This window comes from Brassica napus, chromosome A1 (assembly GCF_020379485.1).
Source record: "Brassica napus cultivar Da-Ae chromosome A1, Da-Ae, whole genome shotgun sequence".
NCBI lineage: Eukaryota > Viridiplantae > Streptophyta > Magnoliopsida > Brassicales > Brassicaceae > Brassica > Brassica napus.
Genome location: NC_063434.1, coordinates 26,426,023 through 26,446,294, shown reverse-complemented (window position 1 = coordinate 26,446,294; position 20,272 = coordinate 26,426,023). Strand labels below are relative to the sequence as shown.

At 40.8% G+C, this 20,272-nt stretch overlaps 6 protein-coding genes across 12 annotated transcripts; 5 read left to right on the top strand and 1 right to left on the bottom strand.

The window, feature by feature from the left end:
* Positions 1–4,573: 4,573 nt before the first annotated feature.
* LOC106349140 (C2 domain-containing protein At1g53590-like) lies at positions 4,574–7,900 on the bottom strand. 2 transcript variants are annotated; one of them, XM_013789061.3, is made up of 10 exons: positions 7,517–7,900; positions 7,368–7,442; positions 7,156–7,299; positions 6,994–7,089; positions 6,784–6,915; positions 6,552–6,704; positions 6,393–6,434; positions 6,266–6,317; positions 6,068–6,160; positions 4,574–5,983 (listed from the first exon to the last, which is right to left on the bottom strand). In XM_013789061.3, the coding sequence occupies exons 1-10, from the start codon at positions 7,631–7,633 to the stop codon at positions 4,746–4,748; spliced, it is 2,142 nt and encodes a 713-aa protein (XP_013644515.2). In that variant the 5' UTR covers positions 7,634–7,900; the 3' UTR covers positions 4,574–4,745. The 2 variants fall into 2 exon arrangements, with proteins under 2 accessions (XP_013644515.2, XP_022555652.2); XM_022699931.2 differs by lacking the exons at positions 7,368–7,442; positions 7,517–7,900 and having other exon boundaries at positions 7,175–7,246.
* A 234-nt stretch (positions 7,901–8,134) lies between these two features.
* Positions 8,135–12,733, top strand: LOC111204681 (cytochrome P450 72A13-like). Of its 4 annotated transcripts, none has more exons than XM_048739407.1 (8): positions 8,135–8,254; positions 8,331–8,394; positions 8,459–9,544; positions 9,688–11,020; positions 11,099–11,316; positions 11,391–11,638; positions 11,721–12,087; positions 12,160–12,733. In XM_048739407.1, the coding sequence occupies exons 4-8, from the start codon at positions 10,753–10,755 to the stop codon at positions 12,583–12,585; spliced, it is 1,527 nt and encodes a 508-aa protein (XP_048595364.1). In that variant the 5' UTR covers positions 8,135–8,254; positions 8,331–8,394; positions 8,459–9,544; positions 9,688–10,752; the 3' UTR covers positions 12,586–12,733. The 4 variants fall into 4 exon arrangements, with proteins under 4 accessions (XP_048595364.1, XP_022555657.2, XP_022555654.2 ...); XM_022699936.2 differs by having other exon boundaries at positions 8,181–9,544; positions 9,688–10,054; positions 10,339–10,407; positions 10,605–11,020; XM_022699933.2 differs by having other exon boundaries at positions 8,181–9,544; positions 9,688–10,054; positions 10,142–10,162; positions 10,339–11,020.
* Positions 9,277–10,195, top strand: LOC111201793 (cytochrome P450 72A15-like). The gene is made up of 3 exons (XM_022694124.1): positions 9,277–9,530; positions 9,688–10,054; positions 10,142–10,195. Exons 1-3 carry the CDS (start codon positions 9,277–9,279, stop codon positions 10,193–10,195), a joined length of 675 nt encoding a protein of 224 aa, XP_022549845.1.
* A 360-nt stretch (positions 12,734–13,093) lies between the features above and the next one.
* On the top strand, positions 13,094–15,434 carry LOC111204682 (cytochrome P450 72A15). 2 transcript variants are annotated; one of them, XM_022699941.2, is made up of 6 exons: positions 13,100–13,310; positions 13,377–13,460; positions 13,580–13,797; positions 13,865–14,112; positions 14,364–14,721; positions 14,792–15,434. In XM_022699941.2, exons 1-6 carry the CDS (start codon positions 13,184–13,186, stop codon positions 15,215–15,217), a joined length of 1,461 nt encoding a protein of 486 aa, XP_022555662.2. In that variant the 5' UTR covers positions 13,100–13,183; the 3' UTR covers positions 15,218–15,434. The 2 variants fall into 2 exon arrangements, with proteins under 2 accessions (XP_022555661.2, XP_022555662.2); XM_022699940.2 differs by having other exon boundaries at positions 13,094–13,460.
* Positions 15,435–16,735: 1,301 nt separating this feature from the next.
* On the top strand, positions 16,736–17,462 carry LOC125577722 (cytochrome P450 72A14-like). The gene has a single exon (XM_048739415.1). It carries the CDS (start codon positions 16,751–16,753, stop codon positions 17,312–17,314), a length of 564 nt encoding a protein of 187 aa, XP_048595372.1. The 5' UTR covers positions 16,736–16,750; the 3' UTR covers positions 17,315–17,462.
* Positions 17,463–17,814: 352 nt separating this feature from the next.
* On the top strand, positions 17,815–20,185 carry LOC111198806 (cytochrome P450 72A15-like). 2 transcript variants are annotated; one of them, XM_048739402.1, is made up of 6 exons: positions 17,827–18,052; positions 18,119–18,202; positions 18,322–18,539; positions 18,607–18,854; positions 19,106–19,463; positions 19,534–20,185. In XM_048739402.1, the coding sequence occupies exons 1-6, from the start codon at positions 17,926–17,928 to the stop codon at positions 19,957–19,959; spliced, it is 1,461 nt and encodes a 486-aa protein (XP_048595359.1). In that variant the 5' UTR covers positions 17,827–17,925; the 3' UTR covers positions 19,960–20,185. The 2 variants fall into 2 exon arrangements, with proteins under 2 accessions (XP_048595355.1, XP_048595359.1); XM_048739398.1 differs by having other exon boundaries at positions 17,815–18,202.
* Positions 20,186–20,272: the final 87 nt, after the last annotated feature.

Below are 20,272 nucleotides of genomic sequence, written 5' to 3'. Positions count from 1 at the left end.
CCTCCTTCTTTTTTTGGTAAGCACACTGTACTCCACGCAATTTTCGCTACTCCTTTGCGAGTGATATTTCCAGTCCACAGGAAACAAGAGCACAGACTCTGGATTTGTTTGATGCATCCTTTTGGGAGAACAAACGCAGATGTCCAGAAATTTATGGTACCATAGATAACCGAAGAGATCAACTGAGCACGACCAGCATAAGATAGCTTCTTTGTAGACCAAGCAGTAAAATGTCCCTTGATTTTTTGGAGCAGTGGTCTGTAGTTGGAGATCTGCAGCTTGCGATGCATAAGAGGGAGGCCCAAGTAGCGGACAGGCATTGAACCGAGGTTGAACCCGAGACTAGTAAGGTCAGTAGTTTCAGCCTGATTCAAGCCTCCAACGAAGAGTTCCGTCTTGTCCTTATTCATTCTTAATCCCGACCATGTGGCAAATAACTCCATAGTATCAACAATGTTTTCAAGGGAGCTTTTCTCACCATCAAAGAATATCATAATGTCGTCAGCAAAAGCCAGGTGCGTAGCCTCAATCTCTGATGTATTGGGATGATAGCCAATGTCTCCTACTCTGAATTTTGCATTTAGCATTTGGGAAAAGACCTCCAAAGCGATAACAAAAAGATAGGGAGATAGCGGGTCTCCCTGACGCAATCCCTTTGTTCCTTTAAAATACCCACAAAGCTCTCCATTCACTGAAACAGAAAATCTGGTGGTGGAAATACACTGAGAAATCAGTTTCCGAAAGTGAGAAGGAAAACCGAGAGCCTCTAGCGTGTTCAAGATAAAATCCCAGTTGATCGAATCAAATGCTTTTTGCAGATCAACCTTCAGCATACATCGCTTTGAGATATCTTTCCACTTATACCCAGAGACAAGCTCTGTAGCTAACAGCACATTCTCAACCAGAAGGCGCCCCGGTACAAAGGCTGATTGAGAAGAAGAGATGAGCTTTGGCAAAGCTGCTTTTATTCTGTTCGCAAGAAGCTTAGAGGCTACCTTGTAGACAGTATTGCAACACGATATTGGCCTAAACTCAGTCATCTGATTCGCATTAGGCTTCTTGGGGATCAGGGAGATGATAGTCGAGTTCCATTGCTGTAGGAGACAGCCTGTAGTCAGAAATTCTTTGATCGCTGCTATCATATCCGTCCCAACCACACTCCAGTTCGCTATGAAGAACTCCGCAGGGTAACCGTCCGGGCCAGGAGCTTTGGACTTTGGAAGAGCAAAGAAAGCTGTCTGAATATCGAGATCGCTGAAACCTGCATCAAGGAGACTCACAGCCTCAGGAGAGCAACGAAGAGGCAGGAAAGAGGCGATAACAGAAGGAGAAGGAGCAGCTGATGAAGTTGGGCCGCCGAGAAGAAGAGTGTAGTAATCAACAGCATGCTCTTTTATGTCCTCAATCCTTTCAATAATAGTTCCATCCCTGCCTAGCAGAAACACAATTTGGTTTTGAGCTTGCCTTGATTTAATTATTCTGTGATAATATGCAGTGTTTGAATCTCCATCGACAGACCATTGAACCCTCGATCTCTGCTTCAGAAAGGAATCCTCAGCCTTTGCTAGCACATGCCAACGGTGATGCGCATCTCTCTCTAAATTAGTAGCAGTAGGCGATGGGTTATCAAGAGAGTTTGCTTGAGCAAGACAAAGATCCGTGAAAGCTTCTTCAACCCGTTGCTCCAGATGAGAGAAGTGTTCTCTACTGAAGGATTTAATAACTCCCTTAAGCTCTTTCAACTTTTTAGAAACTCTTAGCTGATTAGTACCATGAAAATCCAAAGAGTTCCAACAGTTACCAAGGATCTCAACAAAATCCTCATGCTGATTCAGGTGAGCGAAAAATTTAAAGGGTCGTTTCTGCTTTGGCCTGTGTTGGTCAAGAAAAACACAGCATGGAGAGTGATCAGAAATACCCGGAACTCCGAAGACTCCAATAGATTCCGGAAATTGCTGGAGCCAAGCTGAATTAGTGAGAATTCTATCCAGCTTTTTTGACACATGTCCATTGGACCAAGTGAAAGAGTTCCCACAGTAAGGAAGGTCAAAGAGAGAGCATTCGTCAATGCACTCCTTGAAGTCCCTCATGCCCCGTGGGAAAGAGAATTGGTCAATCTTTGAGTGTTCTGAAGGATCTAATATTTCATTGAAATCACCATAGATAAGCCACGGGACGTTTACCAGCTGCGGAAGTGAGGAGCATGCTTCCAATTCTTGCCAAAGCGTGCGTCTCTCAATCCTGCAATTTGAACCATACACACAGGAGATTGCAATTTCATTTCTGACATTTGGGAGCTTCACAAGACAAGTAGTCATTTGACGTGAGCTCGAGATGATTTTGACTTGAACAGATGGGTGCCAAACAACCCAAATTCTTCCGATATCCGAGTGATCGTAATTACTGTGAAAAGACCAACCCGGTAGAATAGAGTTCAAAATAGCATCCGACTTAGGTAGCAGTACATGTGTCTCCACGAGACCACCAAAAATAGGTTTATTCTTCCGCATCCATTTCCTAAAACCCCTCCGCTTTACAGAATCATTTATTCCTCTTATATTCCAACAAAAAAGATCCATATATAAGAGGTAAAATTTAGAGGATTAAAGGGCCTCCTGCCCTAGCCTTTCCTTTTAACTGTTTCTTCATTCTTCGAGAAATGACTTCGATGTATTTATCATCTCCGTCACCCGGATCCTCATCACCCGAAAAGTTACTACCATCAGAAACATGACCAGATGAGATGGAGTTTTTTGAGGAATAAGGGGTTAAATCAACGACAAGGCCACCTTCAACCAGATCATTAATCTCGACAGCCAACGTCTGGGAATGAAGATTCACATGCTGAGAGTGGTGGCTGATAGGAGACACTGATCTTTGCCTGTTCTCCAAGGACTTCGAGCGCTGTGGAAGTGAAGGAGGATTAGTCCGTAGTAAAGGAGAATTAGCCCGAGCTGGAGTAGACCGCTCTGAGGGAATATCAGACCGTGCTGGAGGGACAGAAGAAGAGGCCGTCGCACCCTTGTTCTTATCTCCCACTGGTCTGTAGACTTTTTTTGTCTGAGAGACAATTGGTAGAAGGCTTTTTATAGGAACCTTTCCTCTTGCCTTTTCGCGGTTATATCTCGAGCAATCAACCGTTAGGTGCTTGACAGAGTTGCAGAGAGTACATGTCTTAGGCGCATCCTTACAGCGGGAGATGGTATGACCGACTTTCTTGCAAAAGGAGCACAATGACGGCATGAAGGGGCTAGAAACAGATATGCGTCGAGTATCTCCACTCTCAAACCGTGCATTGACAAAGTTTGGGAGAGGCTTTCGAGGATCAATAACAGTGTAGACCTTTGCCACTTCAATGTCGATAAGTTGCTCCGTTGACGGATGAAGGCAAACAGGGTGGCCCACTATTCCTGCAATTTCTTGCAAAGCATCTTGGTTGAAGAACTGAAGCGGAACTCCTCTAAGCTCGAGCCAAACCGGCACCATCTCGAGCTCAGGTTTAACCTGTTGAAGGCCTGGAGACCACTTGGCTACAAACATCGTTTGCCCATCGATCTGCCAGAAGTTCTGAGCAAGGATGCGTCTACGGGCATGAGGACAGGGTACACGGAAAAGGAAAGCTTGATTATCCATCTTCGATACCGTGATGTCTCTACGGTGTTTACTCCAAATTCCATTTACAATTGCATGAACGGCACCCCGGGCAGGGGCGTCGTTGTAGAACTGACCAAGGATAAAGCATTCCCAGGCTTTTTTGTTCTTTTCAACAACTGCATTTGGAATGGTAACGCACGGTTCACCAGAGTCCAGCAAGAACGGCTTCTCCTTCGGTTGAAGTTTTATAGAAGCTTCCTTCACAAAACCTTTCCAGAGTTCTGCAGGGCTGGGACTCGATAGAGGAACAGTGGACTTTGCAGGAGAGGAACCGTTGCTGGTCATTCTATCCTGAGAGGATTTCAAGTCTGTTCCCGTTTCCTTTCCAGTGTTTGCATCAACAGTGGTGTCGGGAATTGTAGGTCTAGGTACAGCATTCGATTCTGTAGCTAGGTTTTCGAGATTGGGGGTTTCAATCTCCATGGCCAGATCCACTACAGTAGCAGTAGTCTGGGCATCTTTGACTGGGGAAAAGTCAGGATCGACCTTTCCAGTAACGGAGTCGGAGCCAGCAGCGTGTGGTGAGACAGTGCGAGGCTTGGACGCAGAGGTGGAGCGAGAGGCAGAGCAGGGGTGAGTGGTTGAACGGTTTGGTGGCTTTCCTTTGGGTGGCTTCTTTTTTGCCATGGCCGCAGGGGGTGACCGGCGCCGTAGACGGCGACGGAGGAGGTGAAACGAAGTGGTTTTCAGTTTGGGAGATTTTTCGCACAGGCGCGTGAGGCGCGTCTGCTATGCTATGTGTCAATAACATGTCTACTTCATATCTTCTTCTTTGTGAAAGCTCTCGAGACACACAGCTCGTGTCTTACAGCAGAGTTATTGTGTAACACACGGATAACCGTATGTTCTATCATTGGTGTTGTCCCTCTAAATCAGAACACGATTAAGTGGTCAAACTTCTTTCTATTAAGACAGAGCATTTGCTTGAGAATATTTAGAATAGTTTCAAAGCCAGTGATTAGACAGACACTCAAAAAGCTGTAAACCAACACATAAGACTCAAAACTCAAAAGCTGTACAATATTTTCCTTTGTTGTAAATTTAAAACTACTCAACTTAACAAGCCTTTTATTACCTATATCTATTTTCTATCATTGGACTTTTTTTGGCGTAGAGACTTTCTCAGCTCCAGCAGAAGCATCCATATGTGTAACACCTCTAGAATCTTCTTTAGAGTTTGCTGATGTATTCACAAGACCATCTTCTCCTGCCCTCACACCTTTACCTTCATCTTTTGCTTTCCTTGGTGTCCCCTGCACACTTCCATGTGCAGTATCATCATCATCAGAATATTCAAACTGACATTCTGAACCAAACACAGACTCATTCTCAGGAACCGTTGAGCACTCATCATCTCTCGACTTCCTCGACCCTTTCCGCGAAAACGCATACTTTATATGCCTCGCAGACTTCTCAGCGTGTTTCAGAATGCTCTTGGCAACATCCTTCATATGTCCCTTGTTCTGACCATCCTCAGAGCCAAAGCTCTCACCTCTCGGACTTCTCCCCGTCAAAGGCCCAGACAAACGGTCTTCAACTATGTACTTAACACCAACATCCTTTCGATTCAACGCCTTCAAGTTGATCCTAGGAGACCTCACATCCTCCTCCACGTTCCCAGACTCTTCCTTCTTCCCATTCCTATGAAACACTTTCTTCAATCCTTTACCAACAGACCTCGCTTTGTTCTTCCCTTCCTGGTTCTCATCAGGACTGCTGCTTTCATTACTACCAGTAGAAGCCTCAAGAGTAACTCCACGTATGTTGTTGTCTACACATCGACTCTTGCCTTTCCTCGGCTCCCATATCTGTGAGACTTCAGTTCCTGGTTGATGCACCCAAATCCCAGTCTCTTCTTGTCCTTCAATGTTAATCGGTTCAAGATTATCCCTAACTCTCGGAGACTTATCAGACACCACTGAAGAGAAGGAGCCTCTATTTGCATCATCATTAGCAAAGGAAGCCCACATGTCTTCTTTACTTATAGTCGCTCCTTCAAACGGATCATCAGCATCATCCACCTTTGCTTCCTCCTCGGTCACTGTAATAGCGAGGTGAAGCCTCCCCATCTTGATGTTCTGGAGAGGCAGCCACATGTCGTTTCTCTCCCCGCCTCTAAACTCTGCGATGTTGACTGAACAGTCGCCGAGGCTGTCGTCGCTGAACCGGTCTTTGTCTTGGACTTCGATGTTGAGGATGTTTGGAGAGTCCCACGTCAAGATTGGGATCTTGAACTCTTCTTGCCATTTGGGAGAGAGTGTTTTCTTTAGTATCTTGGTTTTGAATCTGTATGCGCCGAGCTGGCCTTTCACGTAAGGATCAGATAAACCTGAAGCATTCCAAAATACAAGAAGAGTTCATAAGATGTTGTACTAAAGTGGAGGAGACTTAACTTAGCTCAGTGAGTTCTAACCGTTTAGATCTGATGGTTTAACATCAGATGCTTCAACGACTTCGACGAGAGCGTGTGCAACTGGTTCTTTCTCATCAACAAAGAACCAATTCTCTGGAAGCAACACACAGACACAAAGTGTTGACAACATCAAGATACCAATTAATGAAAAGTACAAGACAGAAGTTATGGATTCTGAACATCAACTGCAATAGTTACCTCCTGATTGTGGGCTAACAAACTTCTCCATATCAACTACAAGCATGTTTGGCTGCAAGTTAAGACACAAAAGCTTCATTTAGTTGGCTTCATTGTAATGAAAATGTTATATGAGGGGAGACTTTACCTCAACAAGAGTCTGCTCAAATGCAATAGACAAGAGCTTGTCCTAATAATGGTTGGAGGTGTTGTTAGAAGTAGTAGTAAAAACTCAAAAGCGCAGGAGGAGACTTTCTACACTAACTTAAGTTAACAAGCTGAATCAGAGGGGTTAATTAGTACTTACTAGCCATCCTGCAATCCCTGGAAGGACAGTAACATCAACTCCGTGAGTGAAGATTGGTTTCACATTCATTTGGAAATAAGGCGGCTCTGCAAAACAGACGCGTAACCGCCCCAGAAACGGCCATCTACGAAGGAACTTCACTCCAACCAACACCTACAAGAGTGTATAAGGTATCCAGAGAGTGTGTAAGTATATGTCTATGTGAAGTAACTACAGAAAAAAAAAACCTTACCTTTCCTTCAACATGCATTCCTGTGAGATGTAACTTAGTCCACATCCCAAACCCAAGTCTTTTCCTCAACTTCACAGCGAGTATTGCGCTCATATCATCTGCTGTGAGGAAGTTCATTCCAAGTTCCAGCACCTATATATATATACACACTTCAGCATATGTCCTACTCCCTCTAAAACAATCTATCAAGAGATATGACTGCAACTATACCAAGTGATCATCACCAGTAGATTGCCTTAGCACTCTTATATCAGTCAACAAAGGAGGGTTTCTTCCCAAATAGAGATGTTGTATCAAAGCCTCTTTCTGCACAAAATCATCATTAACTAACACTCAATAAGAGTCATATGGAAGGAAAGGTGTAAGCTTTACCGCGGTCCAAGGTCTATACTTGTCCAAGAACCAAGGTATGATGGGACGAAGAATCTTCTGAGAAGCAATCTGTTCCATACAAATAGGCCATATCTTCTCCACGGCATGATTCAACCACCGCACCGATTCAGAATCAGATAGAACCTAAGCATAAAAGCTTAAAGTCAACACCTTTGGATACAAAATTGAGAACCCTTAATAATAATAATTACCCGTTTCTGGTTAGCTTGCTTCCTCTCTTCAAACTGCAACTTCTTCCTCAACCTCATCACGTAACGCTCATGAACCTAAAGAAACGTATAAAGATCGAAGCTTTAAGGAAACAAAAGTCAACCAGAGGAAGAGAGAAGCAAATACTTACCAAGTAGAGGTAAACGAGAGCGAGGAAATAGAAAAGGGCGTGTGATCGATTCAAGTAAGAGAGAAGCCAAAGTAACATCAACACAATCACCACGTGATGGAACACCGAACACTCCATTGTTGTTTCCCACTTCCTAACGGTTGAGAATACGACAAGAAACTCCAAAGGTTACTGCTTTTCTCTTCCTACGAAACCAAAATCGATTCGAACTTCTTCATGATGAGAGTTTTGGTTCGAAAACAGATGACTTATGTGTCTTTTTTTTTTGTTTCTTTCTGATGGTTGATTAGTTAGTGTAAACAGAGACGAAGACATAGAGACAGAGACACAGAGACAAACATTGGATCTATCCTAGAATGGAGACTTTCAATGTTTTCTTTCGATCAGCGTGAAACGATGTCGTTTTTCGTTTTCAGTTACACGGAAGAGAGAGAGAGAGAGAGAGAGAGACTTGTGGGGAAAAAAAACATGTTCTGAGAAAAAGAGAAACGCGTCAAACGCCTGAATGAGTGCGAAGCGTGTCATACACGTGTGAGGATATACCTGTAGGGTCTGCCATGTCATGACAGTGATGTCTGGATATAGATTTCAAGTTTGACCAAAAAAGTAATGATTAAAGCTCAATAAAAAAATAAAAAAGCCCACATATGATTTGGGAGAGATCTCCTAACAGAGAAAGATGTTCAGCCTAAGATCTACCGGATGAAGCTATGGGCCACTAATTAAGTCCAAGTTTTGGTGATTCAATGCAATGATGATTCTGTTAGTTGCTGCAACTCTTACTAATTGTGTAAATGCATTTGCTTGTGTCTAGGTACTTCCTAAGGAAACTGAAGAAGGTTAAGAAGAGCAACGGACAGATACTTGCCATCAATGAGGTATGGCAATTACAGTTTCACACCGTGCTGGATGTGATTGTGTTGTTATCTATTCTTTTTGTAGATTTTTGAGAAGAACCAAGAACTACGGTATCTGGCTGCGTTACCAGAGCCGAACCGGGTACCACAACATGTACAAGAAGTTCCTTGAGGTACCCTTGCATTCAGATCATTAAGACCGCCACTGTCCTTGCAAAGCTCTGCAAGAGAGAGAGAGAGAGAGAGAGAGCACCAAGCAGTTCCATATCTCCAAGATCAAGTTCCCTCTTGTTTTGAGGAAGGTCAGGCCACCGACAAGGAAGCTCAAGACTACTTACAAGGCTCCAAAGCCCAACCTTTTCATGTAAAACCAATTTTTACATGATTCCCTACTCATCAACCAGATCAGATTAGTGTTCTTGTTCCCCAGTCTCTTTAAATTTTTTAAGTTTAGCATTTTTAAAAACTTTCGGTATCTTGATATGATATGAATATTCAAAGTTTGGCTGCTTCAGGGAAGTGTTTTACTGTAACTTACACACAACTCATATCTGATAGTATTATTTATTGTATGCATTCTCATACCTTGTTCATTATGATTAGTGCATCTCTTCTTTAATCATTCAAAATGCTTAGTGGATCTCTTTTAGAGATTAAAAAAAAAACATTAGACAATAAAAATGCAATTAGATAAGGTTCAGGTGGCAAACATTTACACGCCATTTTCATAATTCATACACTGCTCCCCACGTCACTTAACTAACAACACTGTTCTTCACATTAAACGTGGGAGAAGTTGGTGAATCCCTTTTGGTTTAAACTGTACATTGTACAGTGGAACTCTCAGTGGTAGAAAAAGCTCTCAACCTGCAGAATCTAGAGTGAGTGAGAGAAGTAGTAGAGATGTCTTTACCACTTGTAGCAGCAGCTTTAATTGTGGTTTTAGGAGCTGTTTTGATAAGGGTTGTGAACTGGGTGTGGATAACACCAAAGAAGCTGGAGAGGTACCTGAGAAGACAAGGTCTTCCCGGAACTCCTTACACGCCTCTTGTAGGAGATATCAAGAAGAATATTAAAATGTTGATGGAGGCAAGATCAAAACCCATCTCTCTAACGGATGATGTCATCCCATATCTCCTTCCTCTTGCCTTAAAGATGTTCAACTCTCACGGTACTGCTCTCTCTCTCTCTCTCTCTCTCTCTCTCTCTCTCTCTCTCTCTCTCTCTCTCTCATTGTCTTTTTCATGTCATGACACAAACTAAACCTTAAAAGACTGTGAGAGTTGTGAAAGAACTTGTTGTTTTTGGTGTTAGGTTTTACCCAACAAAGAACAATAAGAGGATGAAAGCAATAGACAAAGAGATAGACACAATACTGAGAGGTATGGTGAGCAAGAGGGAAGATGGAGAAGCAGAACACAATGATTTGTTGGGGATACTTCTTGAATCAAGTTCAGAGGAATCTGGAGGAAATGGTTTGAGCGTAGAAGAAGTTTTGAGAGAGTGCAAGCTGTTTTATTTCGCAGGACAAGAGACAACTTCAGTACTCTTGGTCTGGACAATGGTTTTACTAAGCCATCACCAAGATTGGCAAGAACGGGCACGAGAGGAAGTGAGACAAATCCTCGGTGATGATAATGATACTAAACCAGATATAGAGTCTCTTAGCCACCTCAAAGTGGTAAGTAAATTTTTCACCATTTACTTTCACAACAAGACTGAACTTATAGTTACAAGATTGAATACTTGAGTTTCCATTGTCAACCAGATGAGTATGATCTTCTATGAGGTTCGGAGCCATCTCATCCTCCACAAGCTCTGATTCTTATTTTTGTATTTCCATGGTGGTATCATCAACTGTGTTTTTTTTTTCTATAAAGTGTTTATGAATGTAAATGATGGTACTTCAAAAATAATGTTAAAGGGAAGTAGTGTTTACTGTAACTCAACTCTGATGTTCTGTAGGTGCAATCCCATCACTTAACCGACAACGCGGCGTCTGATGCACACGCAATACCCTTCACCTCCAAAAAAGTTAAGTTCATTATGATTAGTGGTTCTCTTTTTTTATTATTATCAAAAAGCTTAATGTGGATCTCTTTTGATGATTAAAAAATTGCAATTATCCAATTAGGTAAGATTCAGGTGGTAAACCTTTACACGCCATTTTCATAATTCATATATAAAAGCTGCTTTACATGTCACTTAACAAAATACACTACCCTTGGCAGAAGAGCTGAGAGCAGTTGGTGTATCTCTTTTGAAGATTTAATGATTAAAAAAAGCGTCTGCAATAAAGATAGAAAACCTCTAAGCATTGACAATAGCTCCACTGGTGGCAAAGCATTTGAACTGTACCAGTGAGTGAAGGAAGTGGATATGTCTTTACCAGTAGTAGCAGCAGCTTTGATGGTGGTTTTAGCATTTTTCTTGACAAGGGTTGTGAACTGGGTATGGATAAAACCAAAGAAGCTAGAGAGCTACCTGAGAAGACAAGGTCTCCCTGGAACTCCTTACACGCCTCTTGTAGGAGATGTTAAGAGGAATGTTAATATGTTGATGGAGGCAAGATCAAAACCCATCACTCTGACAGATGATATCACTCCACGTCTCCTTCCTCTTGCCTTGAAGATGTTCAACTCCCACGGTACTGTCTCTATATCCTTTCTCTTTTGCTCTTTAGAACTAGAGTTAGGACTTGACTGAGTTTATGATGGTGGCACAGGAAGGACGTTCTTCATATGGCTTGGACCAGTTCCAACAATCATGATAACGAATCCAGAGCACATCAAGGAAGTCTTTAGTAAAGTGTACGATTTTGAGAAGAATGCTTCATTCCCTTTGGTCAAACTGTTAGTAGGCGGGCTTGCTAGCTATAAGGGAGATAAGTGGGCTAGACACAGAAGGATCATCAACCCCGCTTTTCACCTTGAGAAGATCAAGGTTTCTGTTATCTTATCTCTTATTTTGAGTGTATATAGGTGTGTTTAGTGGACCTGCTGTTTCTTGTTTTGCAGAACATGGTCCCTGCGTTCTACCATTGTTGCAGCGAGGTTGTTGGCAAATGGGACAAGTTAGTGTTGGATAAAGGGTTGTCTTGTGAGGTGGATGTTTGGTCTTGGCTTGTGAGTATGACTGCGGATGTGATCTCTCATGCTGCTTTTGGAAGCAGCTATAGAGAAGGACAGAGGATATTTGAGCTCCAAGGTGAACTATCTTCTCTCATAGCACAAGAGCTTAAGAAGCCTTACATCCCTGGACTGAGGTTAGTAAACACACACCCTCCTCATTTTCTAAACCTTAAAGGGTGTGAGAGTTAATGAGAGAACTTGTTGTTTCGGTGTTAGTTTTTTCCCAACAAAGAAAACCAAGAGGATGAAAGCAATAGACAAAGAGATAGACATAATACTGAGAGGTATGGTGAGCAAGCGGGAAGCTGGAGAAGCAGAAAACAATGATTTGTTGGGGATACTCCTTGAATCAAGTTCAGAGGAATCTGGAGGAAGTGGAATGAGTGTAGAAGAGGTGATGAGAGAGTGTAAGCTGTTTTATTTCGCAGGACAAGAGACAACTTCAGTACTATTGGTCTGGACAATGATTTTGTTAAGCCATCACCAAGACTGGCAGGAACGGGCGCGAGAGGAAGTGAGGCAAATACTCGGTGATAACATTAATACAAAACCTGATATAGATTCTCTTAACAACCTCAAAGTGGTAAGTAAAAATTTCACCATTTACTTGCACAACAAGAATGCAGTTACTCACTTGAACTCTCATTGTCAACAGATGACTATGATCTTCTATGAGGTTTTGAGGCTATACCCTCCAGTGGCTGAGCTTAGAAGAACTGTAAACAAAGAAATGAAGCTAGGAGAGATTACACTTCCAGCTGGTGTTAGAGTTTATATACCAACTGCTCTTGTTCACCGTGACCCTGATCTTTGGGGGGAGGATGCAGGGGAGTTTAAGCCGGAGCGTTTCAAAGACGGTATCTCGAAAGCAACAAAGAACCAGGTCTGTTACTTACCCTTTGGATGGGGACTGAGGATTTGCATTGGTCAGAACTTTTCTCTGTTGGAGGCAAAGATGGCAATGGCATTGATTCTACAGAGATTCTCCTTTGAGCTCTCTCCTTCTTATGTTCACTCGCCTCAAATAGTCATGACCACTCGTCCTCAATTCGGAGCACATCTCATCCTCCACAAGCTATGATATGCTTTTTTTGTATTTCCATGGTGGTGTCATCAAGAATAAAGTGTGCTTATGTATTATTTACTTGTTGTAAAATAAGAGTAAGGAAACGTTAATTGAAGATTTGTAATTTTTTTTTGCTCAAGCTATCAGTTTATGTTACCTACCATCGTCAAGTTTTTGTAAGTGTAAGAACAACAATTTGAATAGAACACTCTTTGGAAGATGGACGGTCTTCATATTACATAAGACCACTCCTATACATTACTGTCATAAACAAGATAAAAATAAGAGCAAAGAAACGTCAAAAAGTCTAGGAGGTCCCCACTCCCTCCACCTTTGCATGCCACTCAAAATATGACAAAATACATATCTTCCTCTTTTTTGTCACCTTCCACAAAAACCAAACTCTGTGCTTCTTGAGACTTAGTGACATGTGAGTATGTGACCATAAGGCTCCAACTAAAGCAAAAGATCATTGGTCAAACCGAATACTAAATAATACTTGGCCACGATTTATTACCAAAGACAAATTACTTAAGACATCACCACACCAAATATCTTCTCCAAAATTCTCAACAATATTTAAATCCTGAGAAGTTAGCAAAACTGAGAGCAAATGGAGACATCAGTTGCATCGGTAGCAGTTTCAATTGTGATAGCTGTTGTGTCTTGGTGGGTATGGAGAACCTTGAAGTGGGTTTGGTTTAAACCAAAGATGCTTGAGAGCTACCTGAGAAGACAAGGTATTCCCGGAACTCCTTACACGCCTCTTGTTGGTGATTTAAAGAAAATGTCAAGCATGCTTACAGAAGCAAGATCCAAACCCATCAAACTAACGGATGATGTCACACCACGTGTCGTGCCTTATCCCTTCCACATGCTCAAGACTCATGGTATGTTTCCTGGTTAGCCTTATACCTCTTGATTCCTCTCTTGTTTAGACCTCAAAAACTGTAGAGTTAGTACATGGTATATACAAAGGTTGTATGATATCTCTATGCGGTTGGAACAGGGAGAACTTACTATACATGGTTTGGACCTATACCAACCATCACCATAATGGATCCAGAGCAAATCAAAGAAGTATTCAACAACGTTTATGATTTCCCAAAGCCACATACATTCCCATTAGTCAGATTCATAGCCACGGGACTCGCTAGCTATGATGGTGATAAATGGGCTAAACACCGAAGAATCATCAACCCTGCTTTCCACCTAGAGAAGATCAAGGTTCTGTTTTAGACCTCTTTTTAATATTGGTTGAAACATTATTGTAACTTTATGTTTCTGTGTATAGAATATGGTACCTGCGTTCCACCAGAGCTGTAGTGAGGTTGTTGGGAAATGGGACAAGTTGGTCTTGGACGGAGGGTTGTCTTGTGAGGTGGACGTTTGGCCTTGGCTTGTGAGTATGACTGCAGATGTGATCTCTCGTACTGCTTTTGGTAGCAGCTATAAAGAAGGACAAAGGATATTTGAGCTCCAAGCAGAACTATCTGAGCTCATCATACAAGATTTTCGGAAAGCTTTCATCCCTGGTTATAGGTAATGTTCAAAAAAATCGCTAAGCGCTAATTAGACGCTTTATATGGGATTATTGATTAGGCGGTCCACTAGACCGGATCTTTTGAGTGTTTAAACCAATTTTTTTGATACAAAAAATTGTTATGAAAATTTTGTTTGTTTCATTTGCCGAATAGGCGGAAGTAATACTAAACCTGAACTAGTCTGGTTTTATTACAAGGATATAGACATGATCCGTGTTGTCATAATCTCCGAGCCTATTGTTTGTGTAGTTATCTCCCAACGAAGGATAATAGAAGGATGAAAGCAGCAGCTAGAGAAATCCAAGTTATACTGAGAGGGATAGTTAACAAGAGGTTACTTGCGAGAGAAGCAAGCGATGACTTGCTAGGTATACTTCTTGAATCAAATTTAGGGCAAGATGAAGGCAATGGAATGAGCACTGAGGATGTGATCGAGGAGTGCAAGTTGTTCTATTTCGCTGGACAAGAGACAACTTCAGTACTTCTTGTCTGGACAATGGTTATGTTAAGCCAACACCAAGACTGGCAGGCTCGTGCACGAGAAGAAGTGAAGCAAGTTTTTGGTGATAAAAAAGCTGATGCAGAAGGCTTGAACCAGCTCAAAGTTGTAAGTTAAAAAACCAAATCAATAACTATCTTTGGTTTTGTTTTGATGAAATGATTTGACCCCTTGGCAGATGACAATGATATTGTATGAGGTTCTTAGGCTGTATCCTCCAGTAGCTCAGCTGATACGAGCCGTTCACAAAGAGATGAAGGTAGGTGATCTGACATTACCGGGCGGCGTACACATCAATCTACCTATTCTGCTAGTCCAGCGCGATACCGAGCTATGGGGCCAAGATGCAGGGGAGTTCAAGCCAGAGAGGTTTAAAGACGGTCTCTCAAAGGCGACTAAGAACCAAGTCTCCTACTTTCCCTTTTCTTGGGGACCAAGGATCTGCATTGGTCAGAGCTTTGCCTTGTTGGAGGCTAAAATGGCAATGGCCTTGATTCTACAGAGATTCTCCTTTGAGTTATCTCCTTCCTATGTGCATGCTCCTTACACAGTCATGACTATTCACCCACAGTTTGGTGCTCATCTTACCCTGCACAAGCTATAGTTCCATAACCCATGCATGTGTGATGTTTGCAAATGAGTCATATATAAGAGAAATAAAATTACTGCAGATCCTAATATTATAAAACCATGCTTTTAAATCAACTAGTGGTATCACGGCGCGTAGCGCCGGGTTTGTATGTTTTATTATGTTATTCCATGTTTGGTTTTGTAAAATATAATGGTTGAAATTTATATTTATATTGGTGTGATTTGTAATATTTTTTGTTAAACATATGTTTCTCGATTTCTTTTTAATTATTTCATTCCCATAGTGATGTGTTCAGGTTGCTAATACAAACAAATCACAATCGTTTACTACATTTGGCATTTATCCATTGAAATGTTAAATTAAAAGTAATTTATGTTTAGTTTATTTTAGTTATTATTATAATCAGTTTGTTTGTTTCTTTTTTCTCATAGTAGAAATATTGGTTTGTGGAACGTAAAGGAGAATATCAGTAACATAAACTGAATGACGACTTGAGGCGTTATGATGCTGGATTTACAAAATCAATTTAATTTAGATTTAGTGTTATGGCTTCAACAATGTTAGGAGTAAGGCAATGTGCCGTTTCACGAATTCATTGACTGGATGTCAAATTAGTACCCAGACAATTGAAAATATAGTTTCAAATATGAAAACATGAGCCAAGTGTGAAACGGAAGGTTTGGGGAGTACACGTGATTTTGTGAACTTTAGACCTATCTATTTATGTTTAGTATAGTGACATGTTATTTCCCATTCTATTATTTTGTGTTGCTTAATTCAGATATATTTGCATTTTTGTTTATTTTATGATTAATGGTAAGTTCACTTTCACATTATGAGTTATGTTTTACTATGATATCTTTTCATATTTTGGCTTCGTAGATTCCTAATTGTTTATTTTTCTAGAATTGTAATGTTAGAGATAATTCACTGCCGCTGCTAAAAAATGTTATTGTTGATTTATATTTTTACGAATAATTAAACAATGGAAATTATTGTTCATTAAGTGAATTCTCAAAAAAATGCTTTAGAGGGAAGTAAAATATGTTTTTTCCCATTCTATTATTTTGTGTTGCTTAATTCAGATATATTTGCATTTTTGTTTATTTTATGATTAATGGTAAGTTCACTTTCACATTATGAGTTATGTTTTACTATGATATCTTTTCATATTTTGGCTTCGTAGATTCCTAATTGTTTTTTTTTTCTAGAATTGTAATGTTAGAGATAATTCACTGCCGCTGCTAAAAAATGTTATTGTTGATTTATATTTTTACGAATAATTAAACAATGGAAATTATTGTTCATTCAGTGACATGACAAAACCTGATATAGATTCTCTTAACAACCTCAAAGTGGTAAGTAAAACTTTCACCCAGAGCCGGTCTTAGAATTTGAAAGACTAGAAGCAAAAAAGAAAAATGTGGCCACTTTTTAAAGGAAAAAAATGAAGATGTATATTGTCCCCATTGGGGATCGAACCCACGCTCTGATGATAGTGTAGACACATGAGTTTACCACTGAGCTACAGAAGATATTTGAAAAATGTGGCCGAAACTAATAGGTAAAATAATCGGCCGCAAGCGGGAGCTTCATCCGCTTCTACTAAGGGCCGGCACTGCTTTCACCATTTACTTGCACAACAAGAATGCAGTTACTCACTTGAACATTAATTGTCAACAGATGAATATGATCTTCTATGAGGTTTTGAGGCTATACCCTCCGGTGGCTGAGCTTAGAAGAACTGTAAACAAAGAAATGAAGCTAGGATACATTACACTTCCAGCTGGTGTTAGAGTTTATATACCAACTGCTCTTGTTCACCGTGACCCTGCGCTTTGGGGGGAAGATGCAGGGGAGTTTAAGCCGGAGCGTTTCAAAGACGGTATCTCAAAAGCAACAAAGAACCACGTCTGTTACTTACCCTTTGGATGGGGACTGAGGATCTGCATTGGTCAGAGCTTTTCTCTGTTGGAGGCAAAGATGGCAATGGCATTGATTCTACAGAGATTCTCCTTTGAGCTCTCTCCTTCTTATGTTCACTCGCCTCAAATAGTCATGACCACTCGTCCTCAGTTCGGAGCACATCTCATCCTCCACAAGCTATGATATGCTTTTTTTGTATTTCCATGGTGGTGTCATCAAGAATAAAGTGTGCTTATGTATTATTTACTTGTTGTAAAATAAGAGTAAGGAAACGTTAATTGAAGATTTGTAATTTTTTTTTGCTCAAGCTATCAGTTTATGTTACCTACCATCGTCAAGTTTTTGTAAGTGTAAGAACAACAATTTGAATAGAACACTCTATGGAAGAGAGGTGAAGCTTCTGGACGGTCTTCATATTACATAAGAACACTCCTATACATTACTGTCATAAACAAGATAAAAATAAGAGCAAAGAAACGTCAAAAAGTTTAGGAGGTCCCCACTCCCTCCACCTTTGCATGCCACTCAAAATATGACAAAATACATATCTTCCTCTTTTTTGTCACCTTCCACAAAAACCAAACTCTGTGCTTCTTGAGACTTAGTGACATGTGAGTATGTGACCATAAGACTCCAACTAAAGCAAAAGATCATTGGTCAAACCGAATACTAAATAATACTTGGCCACGATTTATTACCAAAGACAAATTACTTAAGACATCACCACACCAAATATCTTCTCCAAAATTCTCAACAATCTTTAAATCCTGAGAAGTTAGCAAAACTGAGAGCAAATGGAGACATCAGTTGCATCGGTAGCAGTTTCAATTGTGATAGCTGTTGTGTCTTGGTGGGTATGGAGAACCTTGAAGTGGGTTTGGTTTAAACCAAAGATGCTTGAGAGCTACCTGAGAAGACAAGGTATTCCCGGAACTCCTTACACGCCTCTTGTTGGTGATTTAAAGAAAATGTCAAGCATGCTTACAGAAGCAAGATCCAAACCCATCAAACTAACGGATGATGTCACACCACGTGTCGTGCCTTATCCCTTCCACATGCTCAAGACTCATGGTATGTTTCCTGGTTAGCCTTATACCTCTTGATTCCTCTCTTGTTTAGACCTCAAAAACTGTAGAGTTAGTACATGGTATATACAAAGGTTGTATGATATCTCTATGCGGTTGGAACAGGGAGAACTTACTATACATGGTTTGGACCTATACCAACCATCACCATAATGGATCCAGAGCAAATCAAAGAAGTATTCAACAACGTTTATGATTTCCCAAAGCCACATACATTCCCATTAGTCAGATTCATAGCCACGGGACTCGCTAGCTATGATGGTGATAAATGGGCTAAACACCGAAGAATCATCAACCCTGCTTTCCACCTAGAGAAGATCAAGGTTCTGTTTTAGACCTCTTTTTAATATTGGTTGAAACATTATTGTAACTTTATGTTTCTGTGTATAGAATATGGTACCTGCGTTCCACCAGAGCTGTAGTGAGGTTGTTGGGAAATGGGACAAGTTGGTCTTGGACAGAGGGTTGTCTTGTGAGGTGGACGTTTGGCCTTGGCTTGTGAGTATGACTGCAGATGTGATCTCTCGTACTGCTTTTGGTAGCAGCTATAAAGAAGGACAAAGGATATTTGAGCTCCAAGCAGAACTATCTGAGCTCATCATACAAGATTTTCGGAAAGCTTTCATCCCTGGTTATAGGTAATGTTCAAAAAAATCGCTAAGCGCTAATTAAACGCTTTATATGGGATTATTGATTAGGCGGTCGTCTAGACCGGATCTTTTGAGTGTTTAAACCAATTTTTTTGATACAAAAAATTGTTATGAAAATTTTGTTTGTTTGATTTGCCGAATAGGCGGAAGTAATACTAAACCTGAACTAGTCTGGTTTTATTACAAGGATATAGACATGATCCGTGTTGTCATAATCTCTGAGCCTATTGTTTGTGTAGTTATCTCCCAACGAAGGATAATAGAAGGATGAAAGCAGCAGCTAGAGAAATCCAAGTTATACTGAGAGGGATAGTTAACAAGAGGTTACTTGCGAGAGAAGCAAGCGATGACTTGCTAGGTATACTTCTTGAATCAAATTTAGGGCAAGATGAAGGCACTGGAATGAGCACTGAGGATGTGATCGAGGAGTGCAAGTTGTTCTATTTCGCTGGACAAGAGACAACTTCAGTACTTCTTGTCTGGACAATGGTTATGTTAAGCCAACACCAAGACTGGCAGGCTCGTGCACGAGAAGAAGTGAAGCAAGTTTTTGGTGATAAAAAAGCTGATGCAGAAGGCTTGAACCAGCTCAAAGTTGTAAGTTAAAAAACCAAATCAATAACTATCTTTGGTTTTGTTTTGATGAAATGATTTGACCCCTTGGCAGATGACAATGATATTGTATGAGGTTCTTAGGCTGTATCCTCCAGTAGCTCAGCTGATACGAGCCGTTCACAAAGAGATGAAGGTAGGTGATCTGACATTACCGGGCGGCGTACACATCAATCTACCTATTCTGCTAGTCCAGCGCGATACCGAGCTATGGGGCCAAGATGCAGGGGAGTTCAAGCCAGAGAGGTTTAAAGACGGTCTCTCAAAGGCGACTAAGAACCAAGTCTCCTACTTTCCCTTTTCTTGGGGACCAAGGATCTGCATTGGTCAGAGCTTTGCCTTGTTGGAGGCTAAAATGGCAATGGCCTTGATTCTACAGAGATTCTCCTTTGAGTTATCTCCTTCCTATGTGCATGCTCCTTACACAGTCATGACTATTCACCCACAGTTTGGTGCTCATCTTACCCTGCACAAGCTATAGTTCCATAACCCATGCATGTGTGATGTTTGCAAATGAGTCATATATAAGAGAAATAAAATTACTGCAGATCCTAATATTATAAAACCATGCTTTTAAATCAACTCGTGGTATCACTACGCGCCGGGTTTGTATGTTTTATTATGTTATTCCATGTTTGGTTTTGTAAAATATAATGGTTGAAATTTATATTTATATTGGTGTGATTTGTAATATTTTTTGTTAAACATTTCACGATTTCTTTTTAATTATTTCATTCCCATAGTGATGTGTTCAGGTTGCTAATACAAACAAATCACAATCGTTTACTACATTT